General features: G+C 37.8%; 2 protein-coding genes across 9 annotated transcripts; one reads left to right on the top strand and one right to left on the bottom strand.

The window, feature by feature from the left end:
- The first annotated feature begins 292 nt into the window (after positions 1-292).
- Positions 293-3298, top strand: LOC120000170 (transport inhibitor response 1-like protein). The gene is made up of 3 exons (XM_038848096.1): positions 293-876; positions 1190-1691; positions 1789-3298. The coding sequence occupies exons 1-3, from the start codon at positions 341-343 to the stop codon at positions 2542-2544; spliced, it is 1794 nt and encodes a 597-aa protein (XP_038704024.1). The 5' UTR covers positions 293-340; the 3' UTR covers positions 2545-3298.
- Positions 3299-7437: 4139 nt separating this feature from the next.
- Positions 7438-15384, bottom strand: LOC120000775 (pyridoxine/pyridoxamine 5'-phosphate oxidase 1, chloroplastic-like). Of its 8 annotated transcripts, none has more exons than XM_038848890.1 (15): positions 15227-15384; positions 14951-15089; positions 14799-14837; positions 13959-14126; positions 13780-13885; positions 12332-12498; positions 11966-12208; positions 11754-11842; positions 10649-10699; positions 10469-10559; positions 9633-9737; positions 9465-9535; positions 9146-9232; positions 8778-8831; positions 7438-7823 (listed from the first exon to the last, which is right to left on the bottom strand). In XM_038848890.1, exons 2-15 carry the CDS (start codon positions 15074-15076, stop codon positions 7787-7789), a joined length of 1434 nt encoding a protein of 477 aa, XP_038704818.1. In that variant the 5' UTR covers positions 15077-15089; positions 15227-15384; the 3' UTR covers positions 7438-7786. The 8 variants fall into 8 exon arrangements, with proteins under 8 accessions (XP_038704818.1, XP_038704822.1, XP_038704823.1 ...); XM_038848894.1 differs by having other exon boundaries at positions 8743-8831; XM_038848895.1 differs by having other exon boundaries at positions 8740-8831.
- Between the last annotated feature and the right edge of the window lie 142 nt (positions 15385-15526).

A 15526-nucleotide genomic window follows, 5' to 3' on the forward strand; every position in this document is an offset into this window, starting at 1 on the left:
TAAATTTATTTGTATTAATGTTGTGAGAAATTACATGAGTAATCTTAAATATAAATTGAGAAATGTGTGTTTTATTATAGTGGGACATTTTTTTAGTTTGAAAAGTGGTTATGGTGGATGGTTCTATTTATAGAAAAGATTTGAAGAGGAGTAAAGCCGTAAAGGTGTGTGGCATGTGTGGGACCAGGTTTAGAAAGGAATTTTGGAGGGCCCCATTGTTATGCTCTGACCAATTAAACTTTTTTTTTTTTAAAAAAAAACCTTATTATCCCTATCAAAACCCTCTGTTTCAGATCAATCATCACACTCTCTCTTTCGAGAGAGGCACGATTGCTCACAAATGTCCGAATACAATGAGCAATCTCCGCCGGCCGATCTCCCCGGGTCGGGTCCGGGGACCTCTTCCGACTTCCAGTCTCTTTGCTCGGACCAGGTTCTAGAGAATGTTTTAGAGAATGTGCTCCAATTCCTCACATTTCGCCGTGACCGCAGCTCAGCGTCTCTGGTGTGTAAGTCTTGGTACCGTGTGGAGGCCCTGACCCGATCCGAACTCTTCATCGGCAATTGCTATGCAGTCTCGCCTCGCCGGGTTACTTCTCGATTCGCTCGTGTCCGCTCCGTCACGCTGAAGGGGAGGCCCCGGTTCGACGATTTCAACCTCATGCCGCCGAACTGGGGGGCCCACTTCACTCCTTGGCTTAACGCCATGGTGAAATCCTACCCTTGGCTCGAGAAGCTTAACCTCAAGCGCATGTCCATCACCAATAATGATCTCGATCTTCTTGCCGAGTCCTTTATCAGATTCAAAGAGCTTGCTCTCGTTTGTTGCGAGGGCTTTGGTACCAACGGCCTCGCCGTGCTTGTTAGCAAGTGCAGGTATGTGTAGTTCCGATTCTTCTTTGGCTTTAATTATTTACCAAGAGTTTTAGTTTTAGTTGCTGTAGTGGTTGGTTGGATCTGTTTATATTACTGATTTTCGTGGATATCGTATCACTTTAAGGTGAATCTGAAGGTCAAAATATTTTATTCGGTTTTATTTGTTCCGATTTGTGTTCATCGAAGCTCTGTTTAGATCTTTGAAAGTTTGTAATTTCTCTGGATTCAGTATTTTGCTTAGGAGTGAGATCCTGTTGCATTTTTCCAAATGGAATAACGAACTCATAGGTGTTTTAGATTTATAATTTTGCAGACACCTCAAAGTGCTGGATCTGATTGAATCTGAGGTTACAGATGATGAGATGGACTGGATATCGTGTTTTCCAGAGGGTGAATCCTGCCTTGAATCGCTGATTTTTGATTGTGTAGAATTCCCGGTTAATTTCGAGGCATTGGAGAGGCTGGTAGTTAGGTCCCCTTCATTGAAGAAACTTAGGGTGAACCGTGACATTTCAATAGGGCAGCTCTACTGCCTGATGATTCAAGCTCCACAGGTCACACATCTTGGGACAGGCTCATTCAGCCTATTGGATGGTGTGGCACAAGCTGAGCAAGAGCCGGATTATTTGTCTGCTTTTGCTGCTTGCAAATCCTTGGTCTGTCTTTCAGGTTTTAGGGGAATAATTCTGGATTACCTTCCTGTTGTCCTTCCTGTTTGTGCAAATCTCACCTCGCTGAATTTCAGCTATGCTAACATTACTGCAGTGCAGCTCAAACCAATCATAAGCCAGTGCCACAAACTCCAGACTTTTTGGGTATGTATGTTTTATGTGTTGTGGTTAATGAAAGAATGTTATGCTCACAATCATATTTGTTTATATTCCAGAGCTCCTTTTTGTCTTTGTTATGCAGGTCCTCGATTCTATATGTGATGAAGGACTTCAGGCGGTGGCTATGGCATGCAAAGAACTCCGTGAGCTCCGTGTCTTCCCAATTAATGCCCAGGAGGATATTGAAAGCCCTGTGTCCGAGGTTGGCCTCCAAGCAATCTCCGAAGGTTGCAGGAAACTGCGGTCCATACTATATTTTTGCCAGCTGATGACTAATGCAGCCGTTAAAGCCATGTCAAAGAACTGTCCAGATCTTGTAGTGTTCCGTCTTTGTATAATGGGGCGTCACAGGCCTGATCATGTGACCGGAGAACCTATGGACGAGGGATTTGGAGCCATTGTCATGAACTGTAAGAAGCTCACTCGTCTAGCTGTATCAGGATTGTTAACTGATAGAGCTTTTAGTTATATTGGAAAATATGGGAAATTGGTTAGGACTTTGTCCGTTGCTTTTGCTGGAGACAGCGATATGGGGCTAAAATTTGTCATGGAGGGTTGCCCAAGATTGCAGAAGCTTGAGATTAGGGATAGTCCATTTGGAGATGCAGCTCTACGTTCTGGCTTACACCATTATTACAACATGAGATTCCTTTGGATGTCATCATGTAGGTTATCTCGTCAAGGTTGCCAGGAAATTGCTCAAGCATTGCCCCATCTTGTGGTGGAGGTGATAGAGACTGAACAGAAGGAGATGGATGATAATGTCGAGACTTTATACATGTATCGCTCCCTCAACGGGGCAAGAGATGATGCGCCAAATTTCGTTACAATCTGTTAGGCATCCGAGACGTAGGGAAGTTGTAAAAGCTGTTCTCACTCTGACTTTAGGGCAGTTGGTGACCTATTTCACAGTGAAGTCAAACGCAGCGGGTGCCTTTTACATAGCCGATGAGAAGGTTTCCAAGTCATCTAAAACAGGTTTTGGTCGGGTGGGGCTGTTGCAAGCGCATTCAAATCAGAAGGTCTGCAAAGAACAACTTTTTTGTGGGACTTGGAAGAGCAGTCTGATGCAAATATAAGGTGTTGGACATAGGATGTTGCTGTATCGGTACACTTCTAAATTTATGGGTTTTTTTTTCTTTTTTGTAATTTTATGTTCATTTTACCTAACTAAGGCTACCAGAGGAGAGGGATGTGTGTATTGCTACATCAGGAAATCAACTTAGCAAATTGACAATCCAATTTGTCCAAGGAAATGAATGAAAATTCCGAGAAAAGTCACATGAGAATCTTTCCTTTAACAGAACCGGGAACCCATGGGGAATCAAAGGTGAGGGCCAACTGTTCACTCTCCAAAGGAAGAAAGTATAAAGTAGCATGTTTTTATTCAAATGGTGATTATTTAGATTAAGCTGTAGCTGGTGAGAATGCCTAAACTAGTACATCTCTCTTTCTCAGTGTTTGTTTCTGTATCAGATGTGATGTTGTAGCACCTGACTGTTGAATTGATTGTTGTTGTTGTTATTGTTACTGTTATAATATGTATAAATGATGTGAAATGTCTCAATTCAACAGTTAATTTATTGCGTTGATTTATTTTGTTGAATGACAAAGTAAGCAATCTTAACATGGTATTGGAGTTAGATGTCTTGAGTTCAAACTTTAATTTCCACAATTTAGATTTTCATTTGTTGTTGCCCCCAAGTGATAGTCTTGTGTGAGAGTAACTCTAATGTTGAGTCTAATAAAAGCATATGCGGAATGATCAATTGGCATTGAAGCGTAATGCAAGCACGCATTGAAGGCCCCTTCACCCTTGTGGTTGTGGTGCTTCATACCTATTGAAATGGGATGGGATGGGATGGTCCTGACCATTTCTATCAATGGCTCTAAATTTCTGTTTGGTAGAGCGATTGTTGTGATTTTCAACGCTAATTCAAAAGTTGTGAAATGTTTGGTGAAACTTCTAGATATGGTAGTTTATAAATTGTGAAAATAAATTTTAAATTAGTTATAATTTATTAAAACAAAAAAAAATGTCTTATATTTGGTGGAGCAGCGCAGCTAGGGGACCAAACAGGCACTTTGATGGAGTCGGGGCTGCGAAATCTGTGGTATTGAATTTTAAATCATTGGTTTTGAATTTTGATATAGTTGGGGGTGAAGCCGACAATGATGACCATCGCCTGTGTTTGCGAGATAAAGTAGTCGATTCCTATGATTGCCTCTCTCACTAATTCTCAAGTCGTACCCTCATTATAGGAGAGAAATCTCAAATCTAGCCGACCTGCCTTATTTGTTGGTATTCTTTTGGTTAAATATGACATTTGGTCCCATTATAACCTTAATTTCATTTCTGTCTTAATTTCATTAAATGTGTAAGTAACCGCGGTTTCTCTCTCAATTAGTTCCGAAGACGGAAAGATTTGACTTTTTTTTTAAACGGAAAAGCGGGATTCGAACCTTGATCACCATGACGATACATATTATTTTTACCGTTCCAACCTACTAACTGGAGTGTGAAAAAATCTGAGTTGGTATTCTAACATTGTACTTATTTTTTACACATTGGAATACAACTGGATGACAACACAACCTACATATGAACACTAAACAATAATAAATAAATAAAAAAAGCTTTCAAGTGGGATCTGATGGTGCTATTGAACAAGTAAAGGGAAGCAAGCCCTGGCTCTCTTAGTTGTCTATCCCATTTGTGGGATTTGGCAAGTGGACCAAACATAAAAATGTCCTCTCCTTAGTCCTTGCCACCACCCCAATCTATATTTCACCCTTGACGATTTTCAATTCAAGGATAAGATGGATGACAAGTTTGTGACTTGTGAGGGTGGGTTCAACATAAACATGAAAGAAATTTTGAATTTTGAGTTCTTTTCTTATCCACAAATCACAATGCTTATGTGGGAATGGTTACTTTGGACTTGAATATCCATATCCAAGTTTGTAAATTCTTTTAAAATTATTTTGATGCACCAAAATGATGCACTGATCCTACCCCCAATCCATCAGAGGCGCCCAAGGTAGCCATCTGTGAAGGCATAATAAAAAAAGCAAGAGGCCACCCTCATGTTAAAGTTTGTAAAGTGAGTGCCAGAGAAGCAGGAGAAGAGACATCACTTGGCACTATAAAAGAAAAAGAGAAGAGAAGTTTACAGAGACCTCGTGTCAAACACAAATCCAGCGTCTTCAATCTTTTATTGTTTTCTTAATCATGGCTCTGGCCACTTTTTTTTTTTTACTTAGCATGGCTCCGGCCAATTAGTTTTAGATTTTTTTTTCCCAAAGTCCCAACGGCCATGTCTTTATTTTAGTTTGTAAAACACACCTATATTTCAAAATGTATCACTTTTCAATGAAAGTTCTTTCATTCCGGTGATAGCCTTCTTTTTCTTGCTATCTTTTTTTTCCCAGATTGACACTACACGAATTTTAAGTCATTTTCTCGGAAGGCAAACTTTGAGCCAACAATCTTGTGTTCTTTAACTGCACACAATCCGTTTAGTACAAAGGTCATACTCGGTGCAAACTCCTATCAAATCCTTTGAACTGACAACAAGTCTTGACACACCTATAATTTCATCGTCTACAACCACAATACTCCTGATCCCCAATGTCGGAATTGTGAGATCTCATGTCCGATGCAAAAGATAACCAACAACATGACGAATCCAACGTGTAATAATAATATTTAGCATGACGAAAATTGAATGATTTAAGTTTATATCCGACGATCTAAAATTGTCATATCTTTTTCACGATGAAGTTTGAGAAAGAAAAAATATATATTTAGCTTCGTCATATTAAATACTCTGCATTTATGAATCATGATTTTTTTTCCAAATTATTTGCTACACCGGTCGGGTTGGAGGATCAATCCCCCCGGATCCGCCTCTGATTGTTCTGTTTGAGCAACCCATACTTGTCTATTGTCTCCTAGAGAGAGAGAACAAAAAAAAAAAAAAAAGGTGAAAGACAAAAAGAAAAACTGATAATGACCTTCCTCAAGGAAATTAAAAAAAAAAAAAAGAAGGACCCTTGGATGCGTAAAGTGTCCCCAATTTGATAAGTCTGTCTTACCTACTTGACATATCATTGACGGAGAGACCTTTCTTTTGAATTGAATGGTCATGATTGAAACATCCTCATCTAGATTAAGGGCACATGCATTGCACTGCTTTGCTAGGCAGAAACATAATAATAATAATCACATAATTACAATATTAATATATGTGTTACACTTTAATAATAGCAATAAAGTTTAACCAACTTCTCTGGTATGATTGATGGATCCCCATCTCAACATATGGGTCCCACAACCAGATCATTGAGTATTGTGGGCCACGTGTAAACTGTAAATGAACCGAGCCATTTGTGACCAGTTCAAGGTTAGCCCTATAAGGGCTCAGCTCGAGCCCGGCTCGTTTATAAACGAGCCGAGTTAGTTCATTCTTTCCCAAATTGCCCAAGAATTACAGGCCAAAAAAGCCGTCATACATTAAATGATAAGAAGTGACAAGGGATCCCAGTTATCCTAGTAAAGGGTGTGTCACTCTCTCATTTAATCACTAAGTTTCGTGGGCTCTTACACTTACATCAATCAATGGATAAGATTCACTACTGTGATGATTGAGATTCTTTTTACTGAGATTCCTAACATTTTTGTTAGATGATGGATAATTCAATTACTATGTAAATCTTTATCTCTCTCTTTCCCTTTCTAGCTCATATAGTGGTAGTCCAAGAGAGATTAAATCTCTTAAACGAAATTTTAAAACGTTTTGACTCTCAAAATATATATTAGATTTTTAAAAAATTACATATTCGTAATCAATGTATAAAATTATTTCTTACAAGATCCATTGTCGATGAATTTTATCGGGTGAATCTTTAAGTCCATTATTTTTTTAATGGAATTTCAAAAACAATGGATTTAGAACTAAAACAATGAATTCTAGACGGTGTTTTAAAAAACAATATAATCTATATTAAAACAAATAAATTTTGGACAACGAATTTCAATATAAAAGAGTGGAATAAAGCTATCATGTTGGGCTACTATGTACTACCAAACTGTTGGGTTACATATCATTTTCGTTCTAGATCTAGATGACATTGTGCATGGCCCCTCATAGTGATTATTAGATATTCATACATTTACATTTACATTTTGTTTTATATATATAGAACAGGCGGTGTAGGAATTTTTTCATCCGTAGATGGCCCCATCCTTGCATATCTTCCTCAAAGGATTCATCACGTCTAATTATTAAAACCATAATTAGATGCGTGGCCTCTCGCGTTCAAAAGAGTGCCGTCTCCCACTCACAAGTGCTGTTCAAGGCCTAGGTTTACATACTGCCATGTGTAGAGGTCCCCTAAACTCTTTATCTTATTGTTGGTAGAGCACACCATCATTTCTTTCTTGAAAATTATATAAAAATCCCCACTTTCAATGTATTATGATCCCTCCGCTATTGAGAATTGAATTCGTACAAATCCATTGACAATTCAAGCAATTTGGCACATCATCGTATGATGATGCAATCTCTACCCCCATTCAAGCAAATGGCAATAGCAATAGCAATAGCAAGTGAACTTCTTTATGGTAACTTCCAAGACAATCAAACTAATACTGACCCATTAAACGTTCCAAAAGCCACCTTTGGGAATACATATGATGCTTGTGGGGGGGGGGGGGGGGGGGAATTCGTGAGCATAAACCACTTTCTATGATAAAATTCCAAGCACATATAATTACTTTTGTTTCTGGATGTGGACATATCCACATACAGAGTGTTTTTGTATATATTAATCTTGGAGGAATGGTAACAAGAACCACTAGTCTGAAACATTACACTCACTCATTCAGTAGAAAGTAGACGATGTCATATTCCATCAAATTCGCCTTTCAAAAAGATCCTTGAAAGGGAACTGCAGATCCCAGTTTGGTCAGATGTAACAAGAACCACTAGTCGGAAACATACCGAATGCAGATCAACACACAAATTTGGATGCAGCCGATGAGTCGTGATTACAGTAAGGCCATCTATTAATAGTTATCATGCCTCTTTATACGTCTGAGTCCCAAATCCCAACCTGCATAATCAAATATCAAGGGCAAGTATAGTAAGGAAAGTTTTCAAGATCCACTAGTAAAGTAACCATCATAATAACCACCCGCTGTGAACTTTGTGTTGGAGAATTGTGGCCCCAATCAAGGTAGCCCACAATCAAGGAGGGTTTGAAAAATTAATTCCACTGGGAAAATGGTTAATAAAATGTTTGATTGGTGGCTGAGAAAACATGACTTCCAGCCAATCCTGAAGACAAATCCCAACAATTTGCAATCCTAGCTTGCAAGGCTAAGAAAATATAGAAGTGATTAATTTATGCAGAATATGACAAGAGTCAAAGAAAAGTGGGTGAAAGGCTTTACTACTAAAAGGTTCTTAAATGAGGTGCTATGAAAGGAACAGAGTTATAATTTTTTAGAGAAGGAATTACAAATGGCCAACACTGTATTTTAGGAAATATATACTGGCTACCGTAACATATCACATTATTTCAAGAATGTCACCAAATCACATTCTAGTTATGCCAATGAGAATTACAATCACTGGTTTTCATCGTCAATCTTTCAGAAGGCCCTCCTTCTCGAGCAAAAAGACTAAAGATGTGAACAAAACTTACTCCACTACCACATTCACATGGTCAGAAAGGATGCATTCCTTTCCTTTTTTTCCTTTTTTTTTTTTTCCTTTTTTTGAAACTTTATATGACACATACCACTCCACCTTGCCACAATTTTTTTCCCTAAGCAGTCCATTTCAGTTTCTAGGCATCTTAATTTCTTCTTATTAGGTTACCATATATAGATATTCTATTGGGCAATACGCTCAGAGATGCTGCATGGGGCATTGCAACAAATAGCCAAACATTTCACTACGCATAACCTTGAATTAGAAGAAATAAACAAGAAGCAATAGGTAGGAGCGAGATAGCATAAATGTACTTCCCAACAAAGAAGATATAGATAGTCAGGGATCCAACCGCTCAATTCTCCATCCTTGCTTCCCATCAACATCTTGAGGAAAGTATCGCAACCTGTCAAGGGCAATATACATACAACCAGGACATCTGTCACTGAACTGACCTTTTTCATTGAGTAGGTCATAAAATCAAACTCCTTTTCCTATAAAGCCCTTCGTATGATGCAAGTTTCACTTATTATGCTTTCGGAAGGTGGTTCTTCATTTAACCAAATCCAATTAATGGATCAATGTTATTTGCATCCATACAATAGCCAAATCCATGACAAATAAATCAAAGGTTGACTCACTATAAGAGCTCGCTACATTTACTTATTTGAACATAAATTATAGATATGTTTAGCAGGAACCAGGGAAAACCTGTCATGCAAGCGAGACTGTTGTCCTTGCCAAAATTCGAAATACTCTGGTTTCAGTCTATATCCTTCCCAACACTTAGGCTTTGGAATCAAACTTCTGCACACAGAAGATTAGGAAGGGCTCAAATTTTCAATTATATCCATAAACATACATAACCTCTTTTCTTTGTTCTTTTTATGTCTTTCCTGAAGGCAGGAGGGTGGTGAGGGGACAACGCAGAGGATTTTATATTCCATTTCGGTTACAATATCAAGATACTAGCATCTCAATCAAAAAGGACCTCGAACAAAATTAATATATACAAAAACACATGCAACACTTAAAGTACCCGTCAGAGTATTTCTCCACCAATTCTTTGTGTTGTTGATACAGAAAATCCCTCCCTGGAACAACAGCACTCTGAAGGAAGCAAAGAAGAGGATTGATATCTGAAATTTCTGTGAATATTATTGTTAAGATATCCAATATAATTTAACAGAATAAGAAAACGACAAACCTGCTTGCTGACTATTGCTCCAATCTGACTTCCTGGAGGACGGCTATGAAAGTACTGGTCAGATTCCTTGTCAGAAACCTTCTGCACAAATCCTTCCACCCGTACCTGGAGAAGCAGTTCCAAACATCTTAGGCCATGGGCAAGATACACATATATGATTCTTTGCTAAATTATCGTATGACCATAGCAGTTGAAGACAAAACAGACACAAACAAGGGTAATTTTAATGGCTGAAAGCTTAAAAAGTTTTGCGTGGTGGACTCTTGACGATGACAAAATCTTTATTTTCTTTTCTTGTCTTGCAATATAGCAGACTCACAGACAATAACCAAAAACACAAGATACAAACCAAAATCTGATTCTCACTAACAACAGACCTTCAATCTATTGGCGGCTTGGTTAAGCCGACTGAATTTTATATGATGGTGAGCCAGACCAGAAGGGACGCAGTAACCCCAACAGATGAGCTAAATTGCACATGGTCCAGGCACTTTCCAGATGAAGTTGCTTAAATGAAGAGAATTGATGGGTAAGTAAATAATTTAAATGTGACCTAAGTAACCAGACACAAATTTTTGGGATAAAAGGCATAGATGATGTGACCTAAGTAAATTTACCTCATGCTTAATATGTTTATTTCAAATCAACAAGAGTAATATCACTGCTTTTTGTAATGACCTATGTGGCTGTACAATGTGCCTACGAAGGCTACTTCACTAGATTTCTGTAGGGAGTAAATGACTTGTAAAACAGAGCACAAAGACGAGAGATGCTGTATCCTCATGTCTATGATGCACTTAACAATGCTCAAAAGAGTGTTTAAGAGATGGTACTACCTGTCGATTAAGACCATCCCAGTAGAAAAGAAGTGATGCTCGAGGATTTTCTGTTAATTCATGTGCCTTTCGACTTTCATAGTTTGTGTACCTGGAAAATTAGCAAAAACATTGACAAAACAGAATGGGGAAACACCACCATCTATCTCTTGTGCTGAATAGTAATGGAAGATTACTAACCAGACAAAACCATCCTTATCAACTCCTTTCAGCAATACCATTCGTGATGAGCTGTATCAGGGACAAAAACAATGCGAATTAACAAGCACAGTGGCTCCACGTCTTCGATTCAGAACTCACTTCAACAATTAAAAATGAAAACAGGAGCATCCAACTTTTCTAGGCAAGAATAAATCCATATGTACCCATTTTCACCGAGCATATGCAGCAGATAGCCACTCCAAAAGATAATTGATTAAACAACTATGTGATTTTTCCAATGCCAAATGGTTCTTCGTGATTGCATGAATGAAACATTTTGAGTTATTCCTAACATTGTCAAACCAATGCAACGTTGTATGGGATTCTTCACAAGTCTACAAGGAGGATTGTTCTTTCCTCCACATAGCATTCTTCATTCTCAAAACCCTTTAACTCAAGGCCCCATTAGCCAATGCCAATGCCAAAGCCAAAGCAATTATCGAAATTTACTAATGTGAAATCAGAAGTTTGTTTAAACCCTTTTCTACATTAGTGGAGGACCCAAAGTTTAACAATCAATACCAATACTTCAATTTAGTTCTCAATAGATTGTTTGTGTTAATAGGTCAATAAGATGCTGTTCACCCAGTAAACAGGGAATCTCAGAATAAATACACTGGGGAAACAGCAGGCCTTGCTACCCAACATGTTTTAGTCTTTTAGTAAGAGCTATCATTCTCTTTGTTATAGTCAGCCTCCAAACATAAACTATCCTACAAATTTGGAAATTAACATTCTGGATCTTCTAGCATTGTTGGAATATTAAAATTTTTTTCAAGTTTCAACTGGCAACATGAGAGGTCCTTAATAAAAGAACTAATAAATTTTTTCTTTTGGGAATAAAAGAACTAATATGTCGGCAGCATAAAATTCACCACTCTATTCGGTCCATAAAAATAGTATGCACCTTATCTAACTGGAAATCCACTTCTCCTCTATCTATCTTAGTTAATGTATCTGTAGACAAATAATAACAACAAATGAAAATCTGAACAAGTCCACATGCAACATGGTACTTCATGCTCTTAGATGAAACAACTTGATCTACTATCAGAGAAAGGGTGGCAAAAGAAGAGAACTTTACGGTTTTGCATCCTTTCTGGCAGTTGACAAGGCCATAGCATTGGGTTCCCGTAAGCCAGCAGCAACTGCATCATCGAACCATTTACGAAACTACAAGCCAACACGTGAAATATTTTCAGAAATATAGATTCTGAAATTATTATCAACAAAACTGCTGAAAAACTTAATCTCAAGTAATGAACAACCACTAGCATCATAATACTTGAATTCTACCTGATCAATAGGATCAGCCTCAACCTGCTCTTCAAGGAGTGCTGGAGAAACGTAGTTCTCTCTAAGTGCAGATATATCAACTTGCGGAGGCTTCCCAATTCGCACACACATAGCAGTTCCAGGATATGGTGGAAGACAAAGCTTATATTTATCAGCAATAGATGGTGGGACAAATCTACCCCCAAGTAAGTGGTGAGGACCAGAGAATCTCTTTGCACACAACTTAGGAGCAGTTAAAGAAACCTAAAACAAGAAAACAAGGTATCAATTGAATTTTCTACATTGCAGAAAACAGACAAACTAAATAATTAAATGTGAATTATCACAAACTTCCTTAAAATAAAGTGAAAGCACATTTTAATATACCAACATATCAGGTTTAATTCCTTCTCCCCCAACATCCCCCTCTTCAACATGCCATCCAGATGGAATATCCACATAAACAATAACAGGGACCTTTTGCCGTGTTTGATCACTACGATGTAAGCAAGCCAGCTTTTGAACCAGATCATCAAAAGGTGGCCTTGGGGAACCTGCAATATATGATATAGTAGAATTGTTCACAGAATTAGAAGAGGGACTTCAAGTGGCAGACAACAAAATTATCAGCCTGCAAAAGTCGTTTATTCAATATATGGAAGAGCATGAAGCCTAAACTATTAAAATAATTACTCCTTATATGTTTAGACTTTAGATTAACCACCTTTTCATAGCAACAATCACTTGACAAGGAAAGCTAAGCAAATCGACTTTTGTCAAAATGTTTTCCTATGAACTAAATTACCCTAGAACTCAAGCAATCCAAAGAGAATTGCAGAAGCTCAGTTTTAGGAAAACTAAAATGCAACAACACTTCTTCCCTATTGTATTTAGAATATAAAATATTGGACCCTCAGAAACAGCTTACATGAAAATTTTGGCTTGTCAATGAAACTTCTAATATTACAATAAGCATAGGACTAAGAATGGATGGCCATGATCTGTACAAGAAAGAAAATGATGAATTGATGCTTCAAAATCACCCTAAAGCCAAAAGAAAACCAAAGAAAATGATAAAAAAAGGATAATTGATATTTTTTTGAATCCTAGACTGCAGAGGAACCAGACAATGACCTTCTCCTACATAGCGTATGGACAAATGAATTTGGGAGATGGCTTTGATAATCATAGAGATCCCATTGGTTAAAATCTCGTCCATTAGAGGTGAACTTTAAGATAGTAAAATCATTAGCAAATCTAAGAAGATGAAACAAATTAAAAGACGGACTCAACTCCCTGATTTGTTAGCTTACTTAGAAGGAGAGAATTTCAAGATTGTGGAAAGGATACTGCAAGTGAAGCAATGTTATTCAATGCACTCTACAACACTTCTCAGTCCCTGACTACCCTTTCTACATCTCTTGTAATTCGGTGGCACCCCTTTGGTCATTACGGATTGAGAGAGGGTAAGAGAGAGAGTAAAACTGAAACAAATATAAGAAGAAAGTTTGACAGCAAGATTCTATCAGAGAGCTGTGAAAAGAAGACGCAATGTAGTCATTGAAGAACCTTGTTTTGTTTCTTCAAAAAAAAAAGTAGTAGTAGGAGGAGGTAGGACATGTTAATGAGGTTAAGAACCATTTTCTGGCTGAAGAATAGCATCAATGGTATCTGCGTCACCGCACCAAATTTCCAAATGCTTAAGATATTCAAAAGAATGCATGACCATAATTTTTCATGATATCCAATTTGACGGGCACTACAACCAAGAGTCTTACAGCAGTATCATGATTATAGACAGAAGCGAAAATTAATAAACATCAAACAAGAATTACCATGGAACGAGAACCCGAAAATGGCATCAACTAAAATGTCAAAGTCCTTTGACAAGTCCGATGGCAGATCTTCCACAGACAAGAAAGGAACTGGGAGAGACTCCAGCTGCCACATTAATACATTAAAAATAATTCAAAGCAAAAAATCTAAAGGCGCAAAGACATTTAACTCGCCATACCTGCCTAACCAGGCCAGTATAAAGAGGCTTGTCACTACGTTTGGGGTAGCAAATAGATGGTTTATATCCAAAATGATATAAATGACGAGCTGCTACAAGACCATCACCACCATTGTTCCCTGGGCCGCATATTGCAAGAACACGTCCGTACTCACCTGGTTTGTAAACCTGTAAAAAAATATTTGAGGTCCCACACTCAAAGCATCACATGCCCCAAAAGCTGATCTTCACTTCAATACGGCATTTCATTTCCTCAGGTAGGTTCATTACAAAGAATAAATAATATTGAGTCTTTTGATAGAATTAATCCTAATAAGCTAGAGCACTTGTTAACCAAACTGAACTATTTCAAGAATCTTATACTGGAATATAAGTGTATTATAACACAAACCTGATTACCTGAACCATAAAGTTTCTCCTATTTCAAAACAGTGTTACGTTTAACATTTGGGAACATGTGAAAAGAAATCCATATAAAAAAGGCCTAGGATAGCTTACCTTTAAGTGACAGTGCCTATTGGATAGATGTACTAGAAAGAATTCAGGCTCAAAGAATCACTTGATAACATAGGTCGGATCAAAAAGAATCACGCAAGAGAATCTACGGGGTGGATTTCAACAGGTTTTTTTTGTTAGAATTATGTAGTCAATACCAAATTGTTTGGTATAAAAGTATTAATGAATTATCACCTGTTGCTACAACTTGAGATTGCTTGATTTATCCTTTTTGGTCTCACAATAAGTTAATTTCCATTGAGAATAACGTCAATGTAACTGAATAGTATAGTATTGCATAGGACTTTGGAAAACAGGATCAGAAAAGAACATTCAAAAGTGAACCTCAGCTATGGATGTAGCTACGCTCAACCCAGCCAACTCCTGCAATCACCACAACACAATTCCACTCCTCCAGTAAGACTAATTGGAGCATTAACAAGAAATGAAAATACAGAACCAAAGATAAAACAAACAAACGAACAGTATGCACTGACCATCAACTGATCGATGCTAAACCCCACAGGTCCCATAAGAATCTCATCAATCTCGGCAGCTTCTCGCTGATTGAAGTAAGAAATAGAATCCGGATTTTGAATGGAAAAAACGGCTATATCAGCCATTCCTCTAGCTTCACTGGATTTCGAACAAAAAGCACGAATTGTAGGGCACGTATTTGGGCAAGAAAAATCCGAATCACACGCAGAACGTTCAGTTTGCACATAGTTCGTTACAGTGAAGCTGGTCTACTAGAGGGAGAGAAAGAGACTTACCGAGGAGGTTCTGGAAGGAGCGAGCAGGTCTGTAGATTGTTGAAATTTGTGTTATAAAAGAGAGGTCGGTAGTGATAGAGTGAGCAATGAGCAATGTAATGTCATTGTTCTGCTCTTGCGTACCAACGGGAACTTCTTTTCTGCCTTGCTTCTTGCAGTCGTTTTGAAAAATACTAAAATAGTATCAATTTTAATATTTTGTGGGTATTTAAAGTATTTTTGGAAAATATTGTCTTGTCTTTATTTCTCTCTAATATCTTTTGCACACAAAAACCTTTAAGAATTGGGGGTTGCATAGGA

Source organism: Tripterygium wilfordii, chromosome 6 (genome assembly GCF_013401445.1).
Source record: "Tripterygium wilfordii isolate XIE 37 chromosome 6, ASM1340144v1, whole genome shotgun sequence".
In the NCBI taxonomy this organism is placed as follows: domain Eukaryota; kingdom Viridiplantae; phylum Streptophyta; class Magnoliopsida; order Celastrales; family Celastraceae; genus Tripterygium; species Tripterygium wilfordii.

Coding starts and splice junctions, on each gene's coding strand:
- LOC120000170 (XM_038848096.1), top strand. CDS start 341: ATGTCCGAATACAATGAGCAATCTCCGCCGGCCGATCTCCCCGGGTCG. Junction 877..1,189: donor GTGCTTGTTAGCAAGTGCAG/GTATGTGTAGTT, acceptor ATAATTTTGCAG/ACACCTCAAAGTGCTGGATC. Junction 1,692..1,788: donor ACAAACTCCAGACTTTTTGG/GTATGTATGTTT, acceptor TTTGTTATGCAG/GTCCTCGATTCTATATGTGA.
- LOC120000775 (XM_038848889.1), bottom strand. CDS start 15,076: ATGGCTGATATAGCCGTTTTTTCCATTCAAAATCCGGATTCTATTTCT. Junction 12,499..13,779: donor TTTCGGGTTCTCGTTCCATG/GTAATTCTTGTT, acceptor CATATATTGCAG/GTTCCCCAAGGCCACCTTTT. Junction 9,738..10,468: donor GGGATGGTCTTAATCGACAG/GTAGTACCATCT, acceptor CTGCTTCTCCAG/GTACGGGTGGAAGGATTTGT.